The following is a 22826-nucleotide window of genomic DNA, read 5'->3' as shown; positions in this document are numbered from 1 at the left end:
ATGCCAATAATGTGCAAAGTTGTCATCAAGGCAAAGGGTGGCTACTTTGAACAATCTCAAATATTAAATAAATATTGGTTTGTTTAACACCTTTTTGCTTACTACATGATTCCATATGTGTTATTTCATAGTGTTGATGTCCTCACTATTATTCTACAATGCAGAAAATAGTAAAAATAAATATAAACCCTGCAATGAGTAGGTGTATCCAAACTTTTGACTGGTACTGATATTATTGCTGACTGTTATTTTACCAGTAAAATATCATGGACTGGTCCAGATTGTGTCTGTCACTGCACATGAAGCCTAATTGGCCTTTAAGAACCTGGTCCCTGGCAATGTCTGTCTGATGTGCTTTTGTTATTAAAACTTCGCTCTGCTCTGAAGATAGTTTGCACCCTGCAATTCCCAGAATTGACTATGTTAGCTCACTGTGTCCCCTTTACAATGTCATGTGATATTGTGCAATGATACATTTCTCATGACTCGAGAGTATATCATTATGAAATCCAACCATTTTGGAACGGTAGCTGTCATTGAATAGTAGTAACAATGGTAAAAGCATGAGACAAGATCTACATCCCCAATGGCAAAACCCAATTCCTTTACAGTACACTACTTTTGACCAGGGTCCATAGGGCTTTGGTCAAAAGTATTGCACTATATAGGAATTGGGTGCCGTTTGTTTGTTTGGGATGCAGCCTAAAGAGTTTTGAGTGCTTGATGAGTGTGTGACCTTTTGCATGACTTCTCCTTAGGCTTTCTGTTATCAGCTTGATATCAGCTAGGCTGACTACCGTGTTGCCACTGTTCTAAGTATACCTCCCTGTGATGACAACGTGGGTGTGCAGGTACCAGACAGATATATCTTACTGCGTTACAGTGTGAAAACTCCTTTTCAGCTAAATAATAACACACACACATAAATCCCCAAAAGCTGTACTTAACCTTAAACTGTCAACAAACCATTACTGGCATCTGGAAGATGCTTTATGAAACAGCAGTTCAATGTATACAATTGTACAAGGCATACTGTTTGAAATCACAGCAGCAGTGTTAACAGTAAAACCTCAATATATGAGTCCCAGAGACCATCTCCCTTTGACTGTTATTTAACTCTGGTCCAGGTTGTTAGTTCGCGTTCCCTCCATTAACACATTCCTTAGTAGACGAAGGGGCTCTAACGCCATGGACCAGAGCTAACTGTTCTTATGCTAATATGTGTATCTATAAATACATTCAGACTCCTTATAGGAGATACTTCCCACTCAATGGAAGATATTCGTATCATTCTTCTTAAGTATTTGCTGCAGGAAGACCTATAGCTACTCACATCCAGAAGATATCTAAACAACCTAAAGGGTTGTGTTTGAAAGAGTCATTTCAACAAAATTATAACCAAATATAGCTGGCTACGTTGTCTTTAAGCTATTCTGCGAGGCAATACCTGGAATTTCCTCTCTCCACCTAACTGTTGATCATTTGCAGGCATTCTTGTAATGAGTACAGTTGCTGCTTTCATGCAGGCTTACTACATAGGCTTACTACTTTCCGTTCGATTCTGTAAAACATACATTCATTTACAGCAGTGACCTCAATGACATACTGTATGCAGTAGCAAAACCATCGGAAGCACATTATGTTGTTTGTAGCTAATGGATCTTGATCCTCACTTTTCTCTCCTCACCTACTGCTCTGATCCAAAGGACCAGCACCATTCATTTAAGTGAGAAAGGTCAGTGTCAAGGCAACTTATGAAAAGTTGCACACCGCAATGATAATGGGTAAAAAAAGCTATTTTACACTGGGAGTAATCATTGGGAGTATACAGTATATAGAGTGTTTCTCCATACGTTTACTATTCTGTTAGTCAGCACCTCGCTTATGACTTTGGGTGTGAGTCAACTGGTGCTTTTTACAAGGCAAGTCTTACTAAGTATACCACAGTCCTTGGAAGCAGCTCCCACAGTCTACTAGTGCTATCTGTGGTAGCCTTAAACACAGCTCTCACAGTCTACTAGTGCTATCTGTGGTAGCCTTAAACACAGCTCTCACAGTCTACTAGTGCTATCTGTGGTAGCCTTAAACACAGCTCTCACAGTCTACTAGTGCTATCTGTGGTAGCCTTAAACACAGCTCTCACAGTCTACTAGTGCTTTCTGTGGTAGCCTTAAACGCAGCTCCCACAGTCTACCAGTGCTTTCTGTGGTAGCCTTAAACGCAGTTCCCACAGTCTACCAGTGCTTTCTGTGGTAGCCTTAAACGCAGTTCCCACAGTCTACCTGTGATTTCTGTGGTAGTCTTAAACGCCGCTCCCACAGTCTACCAGCACCCTCTGTGGTAGCCTTAAACGCAGTTCCCACAGTCTACCTGTGATTTCTGTGGTAGTCTTAAACGCCGCTCCCACAGTCTACCAGCACCCTCTGTGGTAGCCTTGGACCTAGGTCCTATTAGGAGTTGGGAGTCTGAGGTGGGGGTGGCCGGTGCTCCGGGAGTCTAGGTACCCTCTTGATGTTGGCCCGTTTGGCCCCGTCCGAGCTTCCCCCCAGGTCCTCACTCTGACCACAGAGCTTCAGCGCTCGAGAGATGAACATGTCTAGGTCAAACGGGCCCCCTTGCCCCCTGGAGGGAAGAGTCTGCGGGGGCTCATGAATCGACGAAGGAATGAGAGGTGACATTGGCGGAGGAGACGAGGGAGAGCAGGGCAACAGGGAGGGAGGGGAATGGGACGCGGCAGGCGGGCTGAGTGTGTGGCGCTTGTCCAGTCTAGGTGACGGCTGTACGACCGGCGAACAGCTGTGAAAGAGTGGGGCAGGGAGGGAGGTGGGAAAAGGGGGCAGCGGGGGTGAGCTGGGGTAGAACAGGGGTCCCTGGGGTGGGCTGGGGCAGGACAGGGGTTCCTGGGGTGGGCTGGGGTAGAACAGGGGTTCCTGGGGTGAGCTGGGGTAGGACAGGAGTTCCTGGGGTGGGCTGGTGGAGGACAGGGGCTCCTGGGGTGGGCTGGGGTAGGACAGGGGTTCCTGGGGTGGGCTGGGGTAGAACAGGGGTCCCTGGGGTGGGCTGGGGCAGGACAGGAGTTCCTGGGGTGAGCTGGGGTAGGACAGGGGTCCCTGGGGTGGGCTGGGGTAGGACAGGGGTTCCTGGGGTGAGCTGGGGTAGGACAGGGGTCCCTGGGGTGGGCTGGTGGAGGACAGGCGAGTCTGTGTGCTCTCCACCCAGCGAGAGATCTCCTTGAATAGGTCCCAAGGTGGCTCCTCGACAGGCAGCTCCTCCACGCTGGCCCCTCTAGGCTCAGGCCCCTCAGGCACAGTGAGCTGGCTATTCCTCTTCCAGTGAGACAGGTCCAGGATCAGCTTGGGCTCGGAGTAGTGCTGCGGCTTGCCGTCCCTCCACGCAACCTTGTCCAGATAGGAAGGGGAGCCCACTCTGTAGTCACAGGAGCGACCACAGTCCAGCTCAGCATAAGCTCCGCCCCCACAGGCCCGCACCAGAGAGGAGTGGGAGTGGTCCAGGAAGCGCTCGGCAGAGCTGCTGTGGGAATACTTGCGAGGGTCCACCTGGGCCTCCTCCAACAGAGGGTAGGAACCTGCCCTGGGATCTCTCTGGACCTCCTCCTCTTTGGAGTTGACCACCTCCGAGACCCCAGGCATGCACTGACAGCCACTCTGCTGCTGCCAGTACAGGTCTGATGACAGGCTGGTATCATACCTGCACAGTGGAAACAAAGAGCTTGTCAATGAAACATCAACGTTGCCATTTCAGTCTACTGAGGTGAAGACCATATTGGTGTTATCTTTAAACTCTCTCACTCACTCACACACACACACACACACACACACACACACACACACACACACACACACACACACACACACACACACACACACACACACACACACACACACACACACACACATGCCCCACTGGGCACAGACCCCAATTCAACGTCTTTTCCACATTGGTTCAACGTGTTAACCTCCACACAGCGTTTCCCTGGCTCTCTGTTAACCTCCACACAACGGTTCCCTGGCTCTCTGTTAACCTCCACACAGCGTTTCCCTGGCTCTCTGTTAACCTCCACACAGCGTTTCCCTGGCTCTCTGTTAATCTCCACACAGCGTTTCCCTGGCTCTCTGTTAACCTCCACACAACGGTTCCCTGGCTCTCTGTTAACCTCCACACAGCGTTTCCCTGGCTCTCTGTTAACCTCCACACAGCGTTTCCCTGGCTCTCTGTTAATCTCCACACAGCGTTTCCCTGGCTCTCTGTTAACCTCCACACAACGGTTCCCTGGCTCTCTGTTAACTCCACACAGCGTTTCACTGGCTCTCTGTTAACCTCCACACAGCGTTTCCCTGGCTCTCTGTTAACCTCCACACAGCGTTTCCCTGGCTCTCTGTTAACCTCCACACAGCGTTTCCCTGGCTCTCTGTTAACCTCCACACAGCGTTTCCCTGGCTCTCTGTTAACCTCCACACAGCGTTTCCCTGGCTCTCTGTTAACCTCCACACAGCGTTTCCCTGGCTCTCTGTTAACCTCCACACAACGGTTCCCTGGCTCTCTGTTAACCTCCACACAGCGTTTCCCTGGCTCTCTGTTAACCTCCACACAGCGTTTCCCTGGCTCTCTGTTAACCTCCACACAGCGTTTCCCTGGCTCTCTGTTAACCTCCACACAGCGTTTCCCTGGCTCTCTGTTAACCTCCACACAGCGTTTCCCTGGCTCTCCCGGAAGCCAATGAAACCAGTCGCTGTCTTTTACTAAACTTTATTTGGACTTTTCTTTAAAATCATCATGTGCTTATTCCCTAGGGCTCATTGTGGGGTTGCTTTCTTTTTGATGCTTTTTGTTGATGGCTTTACTTTGGTGTATCTGTTGTGTACAGTTCAGATCATGATATCTCTTTCTTTTTACATGGTGTCACTGTGCTGTTCCCCCTCAATATGGCTGCTGCAGTGTGTGAAGTGTAACTGATCCCATAGAATTCAATAGAAATGAATGGCATAGTACAATATAGATGTATCTCTGTGGTTGACACCACAGGAGGTTGGTGGCACATTAATTGGGGAGGACGGGCTCGTGGTAATGACCGGAGCGGAATCAGTGGAATGGAATCAAATACAACCAATACATGGTTTCCAGGTGTTTGATGCCATTCAATTTGCTCCTTTACGTGTCATGTTAATTCCTTGTCACTAGTTGACATGACAGTACAAACAGATCTGAGACCAGGCTAGACACACACCTGTCCCAGTGAGAGCTAGAGGCCTGGCTGTGGCTGTGGCTGTGGCCGGGCTCCGTGACCAGGCTATCATCTAGCTCGTCCTCTATGCGGAAGGGCTGGGGTGACATGGGCTCGTCCTGGGGACACGAGTACTGCTGCAGGAAGGGATGGGCCAGGGCCGCCTCTGCTGTCAGCCGGTCCATGGGGTTAAAGGTCAGAATACGCTCCAGGAAGTCTATGGCTAGTGGAGAAAGAGACGGGAACGGAGAATAGAAAAGGCTTTCAAATGATGTGTGCATATACAGTACCTGGCTGCAAGTAAGGTCATATAGCATCAGGAAATCGATTTGTTTATGAATATAAGACAATCATGAATTTAAGACAATACATTAGTTAGACATACGTTCTTGTTATTTTTAGTAACAACATTTAACAGAAACTGTTGATCGTTTCAGGGAGGTATAGTATAAAGGTGCCATCTGATCTTAGTTGAAGAGTTTTCGCTGCTCTCCCTCAACCCCATCCTTCTCACCATCTGCATCTACTTCAGGTAGTAGTTCTCTGAAGGACCTCCTGACCCTCCAACCGTGGCTGACGTAGGAGGGGATGACCTGCCGGAGGTCGTGATGGTCCTCTTCCCTCAACACAGGCACCGTATACAGGATCAGCTGCATCTGCTCCAGCTCATGGGCTCCTGCGTATAGAGCAGCCAGGAGGAACCAGGCAGGAAGTCAGGAGGAACCAGGAAGTAAAGAAGCATTATGATTCTAAAACTAGAAAAGGTCACTTTTCTGAAGAAAAATGATGTGTCTTGCATCAGATTTTTTATGGTAGAAGTTCATAAGTTTGAATTGTTAAAGGCTAGTGTTGAAAGTTTGAGGATAAAGTAGTACTAGAAGTAGTGACTTTTTAAAGACGGGTATTAAGATGGTTGGAGCAGGCTACTGGGATAAGAAAAGTTTTACACCCTCGTGACTAATGAGCAGGCTACTGAGAAGGTCATAGGTTGAATTTGCAGACAGACCACACACTAAATATGTGTCAACAGGTCTGGATAAAATCATGTGTTACATGACCAAATTATTATTACGACACAAAGCCTAGTGAACATCATCAAAATGGTCCAATATCCAACAAAAGCATAATGTGTTTGAGTTTGAGTTCTGATATTTTGCAAGCGTAATAAGGGGTACAAAAGTATCTAATCCTAGGAAAATTAGACTTATTTGTCCTGATGGTAGCACTGTAGTGTTATAGGGCTTGAACCTACCATGGCTGCTTGCAGCTATATTTTTTTGGTACACTATCCCTTATATACAGTTCATTCAGAAAGTATTCAGATCCCTTCCCTTTTCCCACATTTTGTTACGCTACAGCCTTATTCTAAAATGGATTAAATAAAAAATATTATCTTTGTCCTGACTGCCAAGCGTCACGTCTGGAGGAAACCTGGCACCATCCCTACGGTGAAGCATGGTGGTGGCAGCATCATGCTGTGGGGATGTTTTTCAGCGGCAGGGACTGGGAGACTAGTCAGGATCAAGGGAAAGATGAACGAAGCAAAGTACAGAGAGATCCTTGATGAAAACCTGCTCCAGAGCGAAGGTTCACCTTCGAACAGAACAACGACCCTAAGCACACAGCCAAGACAACGCAGGAGCGGCTTCGGGACAAGTCTCTGAATGTCTTTGAGTAGCCCAGCCAGAACCTGGACTTGAACCCGATCGAACATCTCTGGAGAGACCTGAAAATAGCTGTGCAGCGACGCTCCCCATCTAACCTGACAGAGCTTGAGAGGATCTGCAGAGAAGAATGGGAGAAACTCCCCATATACAGGTGTGCCAAGCTTGTAGCATCATACCGAAGAAGAGGCTGTAATCACTGCCAAAGGTGCTTCAACAAAGTACTGAGTAAGGGGTCTGAATACTTATGTAAATGTGATATTTCAGTTTTTTATTTTAATACATTTGTAAACATAAAAACCTGTTTTTGCTTTGTCATTATGGGGTATTGTGTGTAGACTGATTTTTTAAATGTTTTTATTTAACCTTTATTTAACTGGGCAAGTCAGTTAAGAACAAAGTCTTATCTACAATGACGGCCTACCCCGGCCAAAACCCCAGCCAAACCCTAACCACACTGGGTGGTTGTGATACAGCCTGGAATCAAACTAGGGTCTGTAGTGACGCGTCCAGCACTGACATGCAGTGCCTTAGACCGCTGCACCACACGGGAGCCTTGATGAAGGGAAAAAAATATTTAATACATTTTAGAATAAGGCTGTAGCCTAACAAAATGTGGAAAAATCAAGGTGTCTGAATACTTTCCGAATGCACTGTAGTGCTCTGCCTATGGGCTCTGGTCAAATGTAGTGCACAATATAGGGAATAGAGTGCCATTTGGGATACAGACCATATCCTGGATCATTTAGCTTTTTTAACAATTAGGCGTACACTTACTGAGCTGTGATTGGATAGAGAACAGACAGACAGGCAAATGGCAATTTCTGTATTATGCAAAAAAAAGTTTAACAAAGTACACTTTCTCTTCACTACATCAAAAAGATCCTAGTTTGACAAAAAGACTGTACTGCCCAACAGCATAAAAACAAATGGGTAATACTCTCAGTTTATCCAAATCATGAATCATTCAATCCATATGTCTCATATCATATTCATATCCACACCTCTCCACCTCAACAGACCCCTACCTGCAAAGAGCATGCGGCCTGTTAGCATCTCTGCCAGGATGCAGCCAGCTGCCCACATATCGATGGCCTTGGTGTAGTTGTTGGGTGAGAGCAACAGGCGCGGAGACCGGTACCATTTAGTCACCAAGCCCTCTGACAGGTAGCCCTGGCCAATACACACAGACAACAACACACACAGGGTAAGCATGACAAGGAAATTAACACCGATGTACATTTTCCTGGCTCATTTGCTAAAGTGTCTTGATGGCTTTTTACAGCTTTCCCCCAACTCTTCACACTCACCCATTACAGGTACACTCTTAGAAAGAAAGGTGCTAAGTAGAATCATACAGGGTTCTTTGGCTTGTCCCCTTAGGGTAACCCTTTTTGGTGCTGGGTAGAAACCTTTGCAGAGGGTTCTATCTAGAACCCTCTGCAAAGGGTTCTTGTAGGAACCCTCTGTATTTGGGTTTTATAAGGTTCTTCCTTGAATCGTCTATGAAGGGTTCATCTGAAAACCCTTTTATCTTCGGAGGGTTCTTCCTAGAACCCACAAAGAACAGGTAGAAGCCACGAGCCTTGTTAGCCTTTAAAATGGTATTATTTATGACAATACATTACATATATGGCCATTATTTGAGGGCCTAGTTATACCCTAACACATTGGTCTTAGGAATCTCCTGGTTTACAGGCCACAATAGGCCTGCAAGTCACATTATGTTGGCTTGCAAAGTTATGTGTAATTCCTATTGAAATTCAGACAGTCAGGATAGCCAACACTGGAATTGGTAATCACCCACAACTTGCATTCAAAATGACTGCCAGGGTTGGGAAGATGGAGAATTTAGACTACCTCAATCATCTAAACTGGAACAACCATCGCAGTAACGGGTGCAATAAATCCAATTACTAACAGATTGGATTAGTTTCTTTGTGTAGCATAACATTAACCAACCAATCAATATACATGCAAAAACACAGATATTACAGTAAAACAAACAATTCTGAAAATCTCCCTGCAATATAGTATGCTGGGAAATATTTATATATGGTTCTATGTAGGACCCTTCTTGCCTTCCAAAGAATCATTTAAAAAAATGGTTCTTAGGATGTTAAAGGTTCTAGGTAGAACCCTTTGACTTTTGTTCAGAAGAACCCTTTTTGGAATACAAGGATTTTTTGTATTCCAAAAAGGGTTCTTCTGATCAAAACAGTTCTTGGTAGAACCCTATCCCTCCGCAAAGAACCCTTTTGGGAACCCTTTTTTCTAAGAGTGTATAGAAGACAGTATTCTTTTTCAGGTCATCTACAGTGGATCTAGAAATAGTATGGTGGAAGAGGTCAGAGAAAAAGCCTTTTCTGTCATCATTTATTATCCAATTACTGTTTCTCCCTCCTTTGATGTGGTCCTCTAACGCTGTTCTGCCTAGCGCCACACTGGTTTCATCTCGTTAGAGCAGCTCCCTTTAATGTATAACACACATTACACATACACACACCTAACAAGAGACAGTGAGAGATTATGAAAACACAGCCACTGGTTTGTAACAATACATTCACAGCGAGCGACCTCTGCAGACTCTTGAATTGAATGCCTTTAATGCATGTCACAACCTGCACAACCCCAGTGCAAGGCAAGCATTTCCTGTCCTCTTTGTCCCTCCCCTCCACTCTCTGCCAATGGATGACGGACGGAGCACTGTTAAATGGGAGACCTACTGCTCAATGAATGACGGAGGACTGCTCAATGAATGACGGAGCACTGCTCAATGAATGACGGAGCACTGCTCAATGAATGACGGAGCACTGCTCAATGAATGACGGAGGACTGCTCAATGAATGACGGAGGACTGCTCAATGAATGACGGAGGACTGCTCAATGAATGACGGAGCACTGCTCAATGAATGACGGAGGACTGCTCAATGAATGACGGAGGACTGCTCAATGAATGACGGAGGACTGCTCAATGAATGACGGAGGACTGTTCAATGAATGACGGAGCACTGCTCAATGAATGACGGAGCACTGCTCAATGAATGACGGAGGACTGTTCAATGTTTGATGAGAAGCAGCTAAAACAGCCTTAAAGCATCCCTACATCCCCCTCTCCCCCACTGTCCTTCATTTCACCCTTCTCACCCTCCCTCCCTCCCTCCCTCCTTCCTTCTCTCCTTTGTCACCGCTCCCTCCCTCTCTCCTTCCTTCTCTCCTTTCTCACCGCCTCCCCCTCTCTCCAACTGTACTTCATTTCACCCCTCCCTCCCACCTTCCCTCCCTCCTTCCTTCTCTCTCTCCTTTCTCACCGCCTCCCTCCCTCCTTCCTTCCCTCTCTCCTTTCTCACCGCCTCCCCCTCTCCCTGCCTCTCCAGGTGATTAATAATTTGTGGAGTTTGACAGGGTTGGCTCAGCAGGTAGAGAGATTCAGATGGGCCTCCTCTGATTAAGCAATCTGTCAAATCTCTGCTTATCATCCAAAACCACAGTTTAGTCAGTCACTGATGATTCCAAAGGCTGAGTCAGATTTACAATGATAGCTTTATGGCTGTGTCCTAAATGGCAACGTGTTCCCATTATAGTGCACTACTTTTGACAAGGGCTCATAGGGTTCTGGTCAGAAATAGAGCACTTATGAGGAGAATAAGATGCCATTTGGGACATATCCAATATCTGTATTTTTGAATTGAGTCTTTTGACAGTAAGGAGGCGTTATTTGGGTGTTATTTAGGTTAGCACTTCAATCAAAGCTTCTGTCATAACGGCAACACTTGCAAAATAATCGGAGGGCTGATGACAACAGATGTAATGCTTATTCCTAACCCTCTGCCACAGACTGACAGGCTTACTTACAGTCGTGAGACAAGCCCACAAGTGACTTCAAGCGATATGAGCCGTTAAAATGGATGTGTCACCTGTCAAATACCTCTAGATTTGAGGCTGATGCCAAATTCCTGTCATCGTTGTCTGCAAGTTTATTTTTAGATAAAACATTCTCTTGATCGTGGCACTATCAAGTATCCTCTTCTACTCCACCTCACTGCTTGCAATTTACCAAGACAAGAACTATCCCAGCTTGGAGCATTGGCCTGCCAGCCTCCCTCTAAGTAAGCCCCCTGCAAGGCTGGCATGGCATGTGGAGCACCAGAGCTTTCTGGTAGACTTTTTATTTTTTACATTTAACCTTTATTTAACTAGGCAAGTCAGTTAAGAACAAATTCTTATTTACAATGACGACCTACCCCGGCCAAACGCTGGGCCAATTGTGCGCCGCCCTATGGGACTCCCAATCACGTCCGGTTGTGATACAGCCTGGATTCAAAACAGGGTGTCTGTCGTAACACCTCTAGCACTGAGATGAAGTGCCTTAGACCGACTGCGCCACTCGGGAGCCCTATAGACTCTATAATTGTGTCTGAAATGGCATCAAATTCCATATATATAGGGCACTACTTTTGACCAGCCATATAAGCTCTAGTCAAAAGTAGTGCACTAGGAAATAGTGGTGCAGCTATAAAGGGAATCGGGTTCCATTTTGGATAGACTCTGTATTTCTCTCCTCTCTGAATCAACACAGGACTGTTAGAGGAGTTCACTACTAAACATTCAGTACAGTAGCTTGGTACACACTCTGTCTGGACTGAGGAGTAGCTGTGTGAATAGACGTTGTTCGGTCATGAGGGAGAGAGGGCACGCTGAATGTAAGAGGGAGAGAAACTAACAGGCAATTTCCTGGTTCTTAAAAGGAATCGCCCCGGGTCATTTTTTTACGCTGATGTCCATCTTGAAAGTGCATAAAACCTGACGTAGGCTTTAAAGTCTGAAGTAAAACTCAACTCCCACCAACCTGTCTCTGACACATGACACCCTGAGGTCATACACACATACTCGGATGATAAGTGTGGGTCCGGGAGGCCGGGGCCAGAGGAGGCCAGACACAGAATGCTCTGTAGATGGCCTGTCTCACACTCCACTGCATAAGAGCAGCATAGAAGCTTTTTGTTTGATTTCACCATCCCCAGAACACAGCATTGCCCATTGTTATTCTGGCAACACTCTTGGCCAGTCTGTTATTCCTGTCCTGCTCACAGCCTGATCCATCTCTTTCCCTGTCTGCACCCTGCTGCCCCGTGCTCAGATCTCTGGGCCTGGGCCCGGTCAGGACAAAGCTCCCCTTCACTGGGCCCTCACTGACCTGCTGGTGTAACACACTGTGTTCCACCACAACAATAAAGCAGCATAGCAGAGAAGTCGACTGTCAGATGAATCTCTCAGAGCCTAATCCACAAAAAGAAAAAACGGACAGGGTAATGGTTCAACTTGGGGCAGCAGGTAGTCTAGTGGTTAAAGCGTTGGGCCAGCAACCCGGGGCAGCAGGTAGTCTAGTGGTTAAAGCGTTGGGCCAGCAACCCGGGGCAGCAGGTAGTCTAGTGGTTAGAGCGTTGGGCCAGCATCTGAAAGGTCACTAGTTCCAATCCCCCAGTCAACAAGGTCAAAGATCTGTTGATATGCCCTTGAGAAAGGCACTTAACCCTAATTGCTCCAGGGTTGCCATTGATAATGGCTGACCTGGCAGTGACCCCACTCTAAGAGGGCGTCTCAGGGGGAGTTGGGATATGCAACAACAACAAAAAATTATCCAATTCACACATTTGTATAATACACACCTGTACGTGTGTGAAATAAGACAAATATAAGCACCCACCAATTATTATTAATTTGAAACTTTAACAGGACATGTTTGGACAAGGTTATGAAAGCTCTGCTGTAGTACTAGCTATAGATGGATGATAATGCAGTCATGCAGAGGAGAGAATCATCAGTCTACAGGAGCCAACAGACTTGGTTCAAGGACATGTTCAGACATGCACCACGACCACACAAAAAAACAGGCTCAAAGAGGCATCTTAATACGGGTGAATGCTGTAGCGTTTGAAAATGAAGTACATTTGTTGTGAAATGTAAAGATAATGCTAATTTTGCTCAGTTTCCAGCCACCAACGGTGATTTCTGGTTTTGAATTGTGTGCCACAACTGCAAATACAAACAAATGGAGCAATGAAACCTTTTTGTTTCATTTCTAAAAGCAGTCTATGAAGTGGAATGAAAAAGGAAATCACCGGCTCAACTCCAGCAGCACTGGCTATAACAGACCTGATAGTGAATACAAATATTTTCTAGATACAGTATTTTGCTCGCCATTAGAGCCTGGCTTTGTCACTCACACACAAGCCCCACAGTAATTATTATAATTTTTAATGAAAGGACACTGCACTAGTCCTTAAAGCAGTCTTACAATAGACAGGCTAGGAACTCCCATCTTAATACAGATAACATCCTCCTCTCAGTGCAGACATCCTGCTGTCTTAAATCAGCCGGTGATATCCTCATCTTTTATATCTCCACTTACATGTAGGGCCAGGAGCTGGTCTAAAAATGGCGCCGGAAGAAATGGCAGCAGTTTTACGGGCGCCTAACCAATTGTGCTATTATGTGTTTATTTTCGCGTTATTTGTAACAAATTTTGTACATAATGTTTCTGCCACCATATCTTATGGCAAAAAAGAGCTTCTGGATATCAGGACAGCGATCACTCACCTCGGATTAGACAACAAAAAAATATTCAACAAGCAGGACGCACAGGATGTACTTCAGAGAACCGACAAAGCCAACATCCCAGTTATTGGGAAGAGAAAGAGACGCAGGTACAGAGGACACAGAGCGGGGTGCCTCGTAAGGATCCGCAGACGGCGAGTGGGAAAACTGTCATTAACGTCAATATTACTTGCCAACATGCAATCACTGGACAATAAATTAGACGAGGTACAATCGCGAATATCCTTCCAACGGGACATCAGAAACTGTAACATCTTATGTTTCACGGAATCGTGGCTGAATGATGACATGGATATTCAGCTAGCGGGATATATGCTTCACCGGCAAGATAGAACAGCACACTCCAGTAAGACGAGGGGGGGCGGTCTGTGCATATTTGTAAACAACAGCTGGTGCACGTAATCTAAGGAAGTCTCTAGATTTTGCTCGCCTGAAGTAGAGTATCTTATAATAAACTGTAGACCACACTATTTGCCAAGAGAGTTTTCATCCAGACTTTTCGTGGCTGTTTATTTACCACCACAGACAGATGCTGGCACTAAGACTGCACTCAGTCAGCTGTATAAGGAAATAAGCAAACAGTGACCAAAAGATTGACAAACAAATTAGCATTCGTATGTACATGGAAGGTAAAAAAAAAAAAAAATACCAAGATACATAAAGAACGAACTCTCAGCTTTAGGCACATACGGCAGATTTAAATGGTGTCAGCATTGACAACTCAGTACTAAACTAACGCCTCTCCCACCAAAAGGCGGCAGTCCTAGTGGCCGGGGATTTTAATGCAGGGAAACTTAAATCATGTTAAATGAGCAAACAGAGAGAAAGAAATTCTAGATCACCTGTACTCCACACACAGAGATGCATACAAAAGTCTCCCTCTCCCTCCATTTGGTAAATCTGACCACAATTCTATCCTCCTGATTCCTGCTTACAAGCAAAAATTAAAGCAGGAAGCATCAGTGACTCTGTCTATAAAAAAGTGGTCAGATGAAGCAGATATTAAACTACAGGACTGTTTTGCTAGTACAGACTGAAATATGTTCTGGGATTTTTCGAATGGCATTGAGGAGTACACCACATCAGTCACTGGCTTTATCAATAAGTGCATTGAGGACGTCGTCCCCACAGTGACTGTACGTACATTCCCCAACCAGAAGCCATGGATTACAGGCAACATTCGCACTGAGCTAAAGGGTAGAGCTGCCGCTTTCAAGGTACGGGACTCTAACCCGCGAGCTGCTCAGTGACACGAGCCTCCCAGACAAGCTAAATCCCTTCTATGCTCGCTTCGAGGCAAGCAACACAGGCATGCATGAGAGCATCAGCTGTTCCAGACAATTGTGTGATCACGCTCTCCGTAGCCGACATGAGTAAGACCTTTAAACAGATCAACATTCACAAGTACAGGCATGTGCTGACCAACTGGCAGGTGTCTTCACTGACATTTTCATCATGTCCCTGATTGAGTCTGTAATACCAACATGTTTCAAGCAGATCACCATTGTCCCTGTGCACAAGAACAAATCTTAGTCATTTAGGCAACCTGCCTAAATGACTACAAACCCGTAGCACTCACGTCCGTAGCCATAAAGTGCTTTGAAAGGCTGGTAATGGCTCACATTAACACCATTATCCCATTATCCCAGAAACCCTAGACCCACTCAATTTGCATACCGCCCAAACAGATCCACAGATGATGCAGTCTCTATTGGACTCCACACTGCCCTTTCCTACCTGGACAAAAGGAACACCTATGTGAGAATACTATTAATTGACTACAGCTCAGCGTTCAACACCATAGTAACCTCAAAGCTCATCACTAAGCTAAGGATCCTGGGACTAAACACCTCCCTCTGCAACTGGATCCTGGACTTCCTGATGGGCCGCCCCCAGGTGGTGAGGGTAGGTAGCAACACATCCGCCACGCTGAACCTCAACACTGGAGCCCCTCAGGGGTGCGTGCTCAGTCCCCTCCTGTACTCCCTGTTCACCCATGACTGCGTGGCCAGGCACAACTCCAACACCATCATTAAGTTTGCAGACGACACAACAGTAGTAGGCCTGATCATCAACAACAACGAGACAGCCTATAGGGAGGAGGTCAGAGACCTGGCCGGGTGGTGCCAGAATAACAACTTATCCCTCAACGTAATCAAGACAAAGGAGATGTTTGTGAACTACAGGAAAAGGAGGACCGAGCACAACCCCATTCTCATTGACGGGGCTCTAGTGGAGCAGGTTCAGAGCTTCAAGTTCCTTGGTGTCCACATCCTCAATAAACTAGAATGGTCCAAACACACCAAGACAGTCGTGAAAACGGTACGACAAAGCCTATTCCCCCTCAGGAAACGAAAAAGATTGGCATGGATCCTCAGATCCTCAAAAGGCGGTGTCAGAGGAAGGCCCTAAAAATTGTCAATTACCCCAGCCACCCCAGTCATAGACTGTTCTTTCTACTACCACATGACAAGCGATACCGGAGCGCCAAGTCTAGGACTAAAAAGGCTTCTCAACAGTTTTTACCCCCAAGCCATAAGACTCCTGAACAAGTAATCAAATGGCTACCAAGACTATTTGCATTGTCCCACCCCCAACCGCTCTTTTACGCTGCTGCTACTCTCTGTTTATCATATATGCATAGTCACTTTAACTATACATTCATGTACAGTGAGGGAAAAAAGTATTTGATTCGCTGCTGATTTTGTATGTTTGCCCACTGACAAAGAAATGATCAGTCTATAATTTTAATGTTAGGTTTATTTGAACAGTGAGAGACAGAATAACAACAAAAATATAGAGAAAAACGCATGTCAAAAATGTTATAAATTGATTTGCATTTTAATGAGGGAAATAAGTATTTGACCCCCTCTCAATCAGAATGATTTCTGGCTCCCAGGTGTCTTTTATACAGGTAACGAGCTGAGATTAGGAGCACACTCTTAAAGGGAGTGCTCCTAATCTCAGTTTGTTACCTGTATAAAAGACACCTGTCCACAGAAGCAATCAATCAATCAGATTCCAAACTCTCCACCATGGCCAAGACCAAAGACCTCTCCAAGGATGTCAGGGACAACATTGTAGACCTACACAAGGCTGGAATGGGCTACAAGACCATCGCCAAGCAGCTTGGTGAGAAGGTGACAACATTTGGTGCGATTATTCGCAAATGGAAGAAACACAAAAGAACTGTCAATCTCCCTCGGCCTGGGGCTCTATGCAAGATCTCACCTCGTGGCGTTGCAATGATCATGAGAACGGTGAGGAGTCAGCCCAGAACTACACGGGAGGATCTTGTCAATGATCTCAAGGCAGCTGGGACCATAGTCACCAAGAAAACAATTGGTAACACACTACGCTGTGAAGGACTGAAATCCTGCAGCGCCCGCAAGGTCCCCCTGCTCAAGAATACATATACATGCCCGTCTGAAGTTTGCCAATGAACATCTGAATGATTCAGAGGACAACTGGTGAAAGTGTTGTGGTCAGATGAGACCAAAATAGAGCTCTTTGGCATCAACTCAACTCGCCGTGTTTGGAGGAGGAGGAATGCTGCCTATGACCCCAAGAACACCATCTCCACTGTCAAACATGGAGGTGGAAACATTATGCTTTGGGGGTGTTTTTCTGCTAAGGGGACAGGACAACTTCACCGCATCATTTGACGGGGCCATGTCCTGTCAAATCTTGGGTGAGAACCTCCTTCCCTCAGCAAGGGCATTGAAAATGGGACGTGGATGGGTATTCCAGCATGACAATGACCCAAAACACACAGCCAAGGCAACAAAGGAGTGGCTCAAGAAGAAGCACATTAAGGTCCTGGAGTGGCCTAGCCAGTCACCAGACCTTAATCCCATAGAAAATCTGTGGAGGGAGCTGAAGGTTCGAGTTGCCAAACGTCAGCCTCGAAACCTTAATGACTTGGAGAAGATCTGCAAAGAGGAGTGGGACAAAATCCCTCCTGAGATGTGTGCAAACCTCGTGGCCAACTACAAGAAACGTCTGACCTCTGTGATTGCTAACAAGGGTTTTGCCACCAAGTACTAAGTCATGTTTTTCAGAGGGGTCAAATATTTATTTCCCTCATTAAAATGCAAATCATTTTATAACATTTTTGACATGCGTTTTTCAGGATTTTTTTGTTGTTGTTATTCTGTCTCTCACTGTTCATATAAACCTACCATTAAAATTATAGACTGATCATTTCTTTGTAAGTGGGCAAATGTACAAAATCAGCAGGGGATCAAATACTTTTTCCCCCCACTGTACATACTACCTCAATTAGCCCGACTAACCGGTGCCTGTATATAGCCTCGCTACTGTTATTTTTCACTGTCTTTTTACTGTTGTTTTTATTTCTTTACTTATCCATTGTTCACCTAATACCTAGGTAGCTCCTGGGCCCTGATTCATGAAGCGTCTTGGAGTAGGACTGCTGGACTAGGATCAGTTTTGCCTTTCAGATAATAATGAATAAGAAGACCTGGACAGGGGGGACCTGATCCTACAGCAGCCCTAGTCTGAGAGGCTTTATGAAGCTTTATGAATACAGACCCCAAGCTAGCTATTCTCTTCTAATGGCAGCCTACTGTAGTCTCACCTTATGGGAGTAGTGTGGGTCAACGATTCGGGCCAGGCCAAAGTCTCCGATCTTGAGCAGTAGCTGGTCTGTGTTGAGGAACACGTTGGCTGGTTTGAGGTCGCGGTGCAGCACGTTGGCTGAGTGGATGAACTTGAGGCCTCGTAGAAGCTGGTAGAAGAGCAAAATGGCGTGCCCACCAGGAAGTGGTCCCTGCTCTAGCAGCTGAGCTAGGTCCGTCTCCATGCACTCCTGGACGATGTACAGGGCACTCAGCTGGGCCGGGTCGCGAGGCAGCGGGTGGCCGTAAGGGCCCAGAACCTCGTGCACGCGCACCACGTTCTCATGCTGCAGGCGCCGTGTGATCTTGACCTCCCGCAGGGCGTGCTTCACGCTGACAGCGTCACGCATCACCAGCTTCTTCACAGCCACCCGCTGGCCGCTGCGCTTGTCCACAGCGGACAGAACCAGACCAGTGGCCCCGCTGCCCAGAGGCCGGGGGTCTATGAAGTGTCCCCCCAGGTCAAAGCCATGGAGGAACAGTGGGGAGTCCTGTTTTGCCATGGCTCAGCTGACTACTGGTGTCCACTGGTTATTGCATGATGAGGTCTAGAAATCAGAAAGGATCATTCATGATTTGATAACAAAGCAAATAAAATGACTGGAATCAAACATACACATACTGTAGGTATAATAATCCCATCTGTAAAATGGTAATTACTTTATATTGAAATGTATTTTGTAATAGCATAGATAATAGATCAATTATACATGTTGTATTCTATGTTCTATTATTATCTATATTATTATTATCTAAATTACTAATATCTATTTTCTTATTATCTATATTATTATTATCTATATTATTACTAGCTATATTATTATAATCTATATTATTACTATCTATAGTATTATCTATATTATTACTATCTATATTATTACTATCTATATTATTACTATCTATATTATTACTATCTATATTATTACTATCAATATTATTACTATCTATATTATTATTATCACTGCATTGTTGGAAAGAGATCCCAAGGTAAACATTTCACTGTACTGTTATACACCTGTTGTATCCTGTACTGTTATACACCTGTTGTATCCTGTACTGTTATACACCTGTTGTATCCTGTACTGTTATACACCTGTTGTATCCTGTACTGTTATACACCTGTTATATCCTGTACTGTTATACACCTGTTGTATCCTGTACTGTTATACACCTGTTGTATCCTGTACTGTTATACACCTGTTGTATCCTGTACTGTTATACACCTGTTGTATCCTGTACTGTTATATCCTGTACTGTTATACACCTGTTATATCCTGTACTGTTATACACCTGTTGTATCCTGTACTGTTATATCCTGTACTGTTATACACCTGTTGTATCCTGTACTGTTATACACCTGTTATATCCTGTACTGTTATACACCTGTTGTATCCTGTACTGTTATACACCTGTTGTATCCTGTACTGTTATACACCTGTTGTATCCTGTACTGTTATACACCTGTTGTATCCTGTACTGTTATACACCTGTTGTATCCTGTACTGTTATATCCTGTACTGTTATACACCTGTTGTATCCTGTACTGTTATACACCTGTTGTATCCTGTACTGTTATATCCTGTACTGTTATACACCTGTTATATCCTGTACTGTTATACACCTGTTATATCCTGTACTGTTATACACCTGTTGTATCCTGTACTGTTATACACCTGTTGTATCCTGTACTGTTATACACCTGTTGTATCCTGTACTGTTATATCCTGTACTGTTATACACCTGTTGTATCCTGTACTGTTATACACCTGTTGTATCCTGTACTGTTATATCCTGTACTGTTATACACCTGTTGTATCCTGTACTGTTATACACCTGTTGTATCCTGTACTGTTATACACCTGTTATATCCTGTACTGTTATACACCTGTTGTATCCTGTACTGTTATACACCTGTTGTATCCTGTACTGTTATATCCTGTACTGTTATACACCTGTTGTATCCTGTACTGTTATATCCTGTACTGTTATACACCTGTTGTATCCTGTACTGTTATACTCCAGTTGTATCCTGTACTGTTATACTCCAATTGTATCCTATGCATGTGGCGAAACTTGAATATGCATGGGATTTGATTGCAATTACGCTTTCCTGGAATGAGCTCCATAGAATTTTGAGTGTATCACTCTTGAACGAAGTGTAAATAAATAGGTATACAGTGGCTCCATCTACCTCATATCAGAGACAGTAGAGCAAGTAAGGAGACAACTCCACACCCTGGTGCAGGGCAAGTGTTGTCATAGCAACACTCCACCATCTGTGCCTGCTACAGAGAGATGCACTGGATGGCAGAGGCAGACATTCAGCACTGGTCTCTGATCCTAGCGGAGCGATCCCAGCTCAACTCCCGCTGGTGAAATTAGTTGAGAGTTACATTCACAGAGATTATAGAGGATCCTGCGCTTCCCATAGCAGTCTGTCAGTCAGTTGGCCGACCGCCCATTCAGTCCCTCCCTGGTCGATGTTCCCAGACTTCCCACTCAGACTCGGTTTTGTGGCATTGAGTTAACGAGTGTCCGTGTAATCCCTCAGTAATCTAGCTGCCGGCCGCCTTGTGCCTGTGGAGCCGTCGCGTGGCACCGGCTCCTTCTGGACTGGACACAGCTATTGGACACCATCACATACCTGCTGCTTCTGTAACGGAGGGCCGAAATGAAGCAAATTACACATTAAATACAAAAAATATCTTATGTGTCACATTTCAATATGAACTAGTGATAAAATGTTGCCTCCCATTCACACTGTTCATTTTGACACATTATTTTTACTTGTAGTCATTTGATTCCTACCTGTGGATCTAATGTAATAGCTGCAAGGAACAGAAAGAGCAAATGCTGCATAGCCTAGTGGAAGAATAATCTAGACATCACCACAAAGCCTATTTTTAGTATAAATATTTTGTACATTCAAATGAATGAATAGCTAGATATGATATAATGATAACTAAGACTATAAGGTAACTACTGGGGTACAATATGACAGGCCAAACAGTTGCTATTGTTTTAAATCAGTTGATATTTGAGGCCAGGATATTTATGAAATTAACGTGCTCCAATTGGACATTTAATTAGCTACTCAGTTCCAACCTGGTAAAGAAGAACGACAAGAACGCTGCTATGTCAAAGCCTACTATCACAAATGTAAGCTTTAGTCTTTTACCACACAATAAGAGTGATCTTTCAGTAAAATACACAATTAATATGCTCTTGTTCTATGCAAGTTTTATGCTACATGTTCTTTGTTGTTCTGTGCTATGTTCCCTCTTATCTATGGAAACGAGGATATTGACACTGGATATACTGGAAGGTATGGAGGGTATTGGCTAACTTTATAAATGACGTACAAGGCAGGCTAATGGCTATGACGCCTGCGGTGCGCGCTGTCCTCTATTTCATAGTTCTGGCGTTATGTAACACGTATAATTCCGAAAAAACATTGAGGCATTCGAATCTGTATTAGCCAGTTGTAAAATAGCCTGTAGCTCCATAAGCAGTAGAAGTAGTAGTTAGTGTGAAAGAAACAGCTGTATGATAGAAAATGTGAGAAAATGTTGTTATTCCATGTTCTTTTTAAAAATTATTATTATTATCCTTATTATAATATTAGGGTCCATTAAAACAACGCATACATTTTCTCAGTGATAGTCTAGGCTACTGTAGTACAATGCACCGGTCTGCGTCTGCCTTTGTGTGTGGTTGTGGCTACATTGTAACGCCCCTATCGCAATAAAAACATTCAAAACCACTAAAGATAACAACAACAACAAAAAGATGCCGTAAAACTAAGTGTTTTCCCAAATGTACTAGTCATGAAAACAGCTGATGAACATGAGCCGGTGAGTAGCCTATTGCTCAGCAAGTGTAGCGTTATCTTTACATCTATCGGCCCATCCATTGAATAACTACAAAGGCACAAGATTTCACAACACAGCGAGAGCACTTACCATAATAATATATGCCGCCGTGGACATCGCAGCCTGTCACAAGAAAATAATGCGTGTTTTTGGCAGTCTATTTGACTGTCAAAAATAAAGTAAAACATAACATATTTGTATCATTTTTGTTAATGAATCAGCCAGCGGGACTGTACCAGTATCCGTGATTGTGGTTATATTAGCCTACCTAGCAATCCGCTGCTGCGTAAATAATGTATTTAGAGGAATAGGCTAGGCTACCACTCTTTCCGATCTGTTCCAGTAGTCTACGCAGCCAGTAAGCACAGACTGACAAAAGCTGCACCATGAATGATTGAGTGTTCCTCTTATTCTTTCGGTAAGCCGGCCTATAGGTTACTTCCCACACCGAGCGTTGTATTACCTCTTATAAAAAAAACATAACTCCACCCCCCCCCAACCCCAACCCCAACGATATGACGTCACGCTCGCAGCCATCAATCAAAGTGTCTGACACCTGCTGAAGCCTGAAGTGCCATATGGGTCTAGGAGAAAACCCCCTGCTCTTCTCTCATAGCCTCTATATATATATATTACAAATATATATTTAGGGAATAGTTTATTTTTGCACTCTATTCAATGGCATTTGTGTCCTTAGTCATTTCTCAACAGCTAATGGGGATCCTAATAAAATACCAAAGAATACTGCCACTCACTTTTATCTTATGTTCTCACTTAGAGATTCCTTAAG

General features: G+C 44.7%; 1 protein-coding gene across 1 annotated transcript; it reads right to left on the bottom strand.

Annotated features, from left to right (window-relative positions):
* Positions 1 to 109: 109 nt before the first annotated feature.
* On the bottom strand, positions 110 to 22495 carry LOC106585829 (mitogen-activated protein kinase 4). Its single transcript, XM_014172500.2, has 7 exons — positions 22127 to 22495; positions 20356 to 20817; positions 18125 to 18712; positions 7935 to 8079; positions 5757 to 5918; positions 5246 to 5465; positions 110 to 3708 (listed from the first exon to the last, which is right to left on the bottom strand). The coding sequence occupies exons 3-7, from the start codon at positions 18665 to 18667 to the stop codon at positions 2451 to 2453; spliced, it is 2328 nt and encodes a 775-aa protein (XP_014027975.1). The 5' UTR covers positions 18668 to 18712; positions 20356 to 20817; positions 22127 to 22495; the 3' UTR covers positions 110 to 2450.
* Between the last annotated feature and the right edge of the window lie 331 nt (positions 22496 to 22826).

Source organism: Salmo salar, chromosome ssa24, assembly GCF_905237065.1.
Source record: "Salmo salar chromosome ssa24, Ssal_v3.1, whole genome shotgun sequence".
In the NCBI taxonomy this organism is placed as follows: Eukaryota; Metazoa; Chordata; class Actinopteri; order Salmoniformes; family Salmonidae; genus Salmo; species Salmo salar.
The sequence above is the reverse complement of the archived record's forward strand: the minus strand, read 5'-3'. Positions and strand labels throughout refer to the sequence as shown.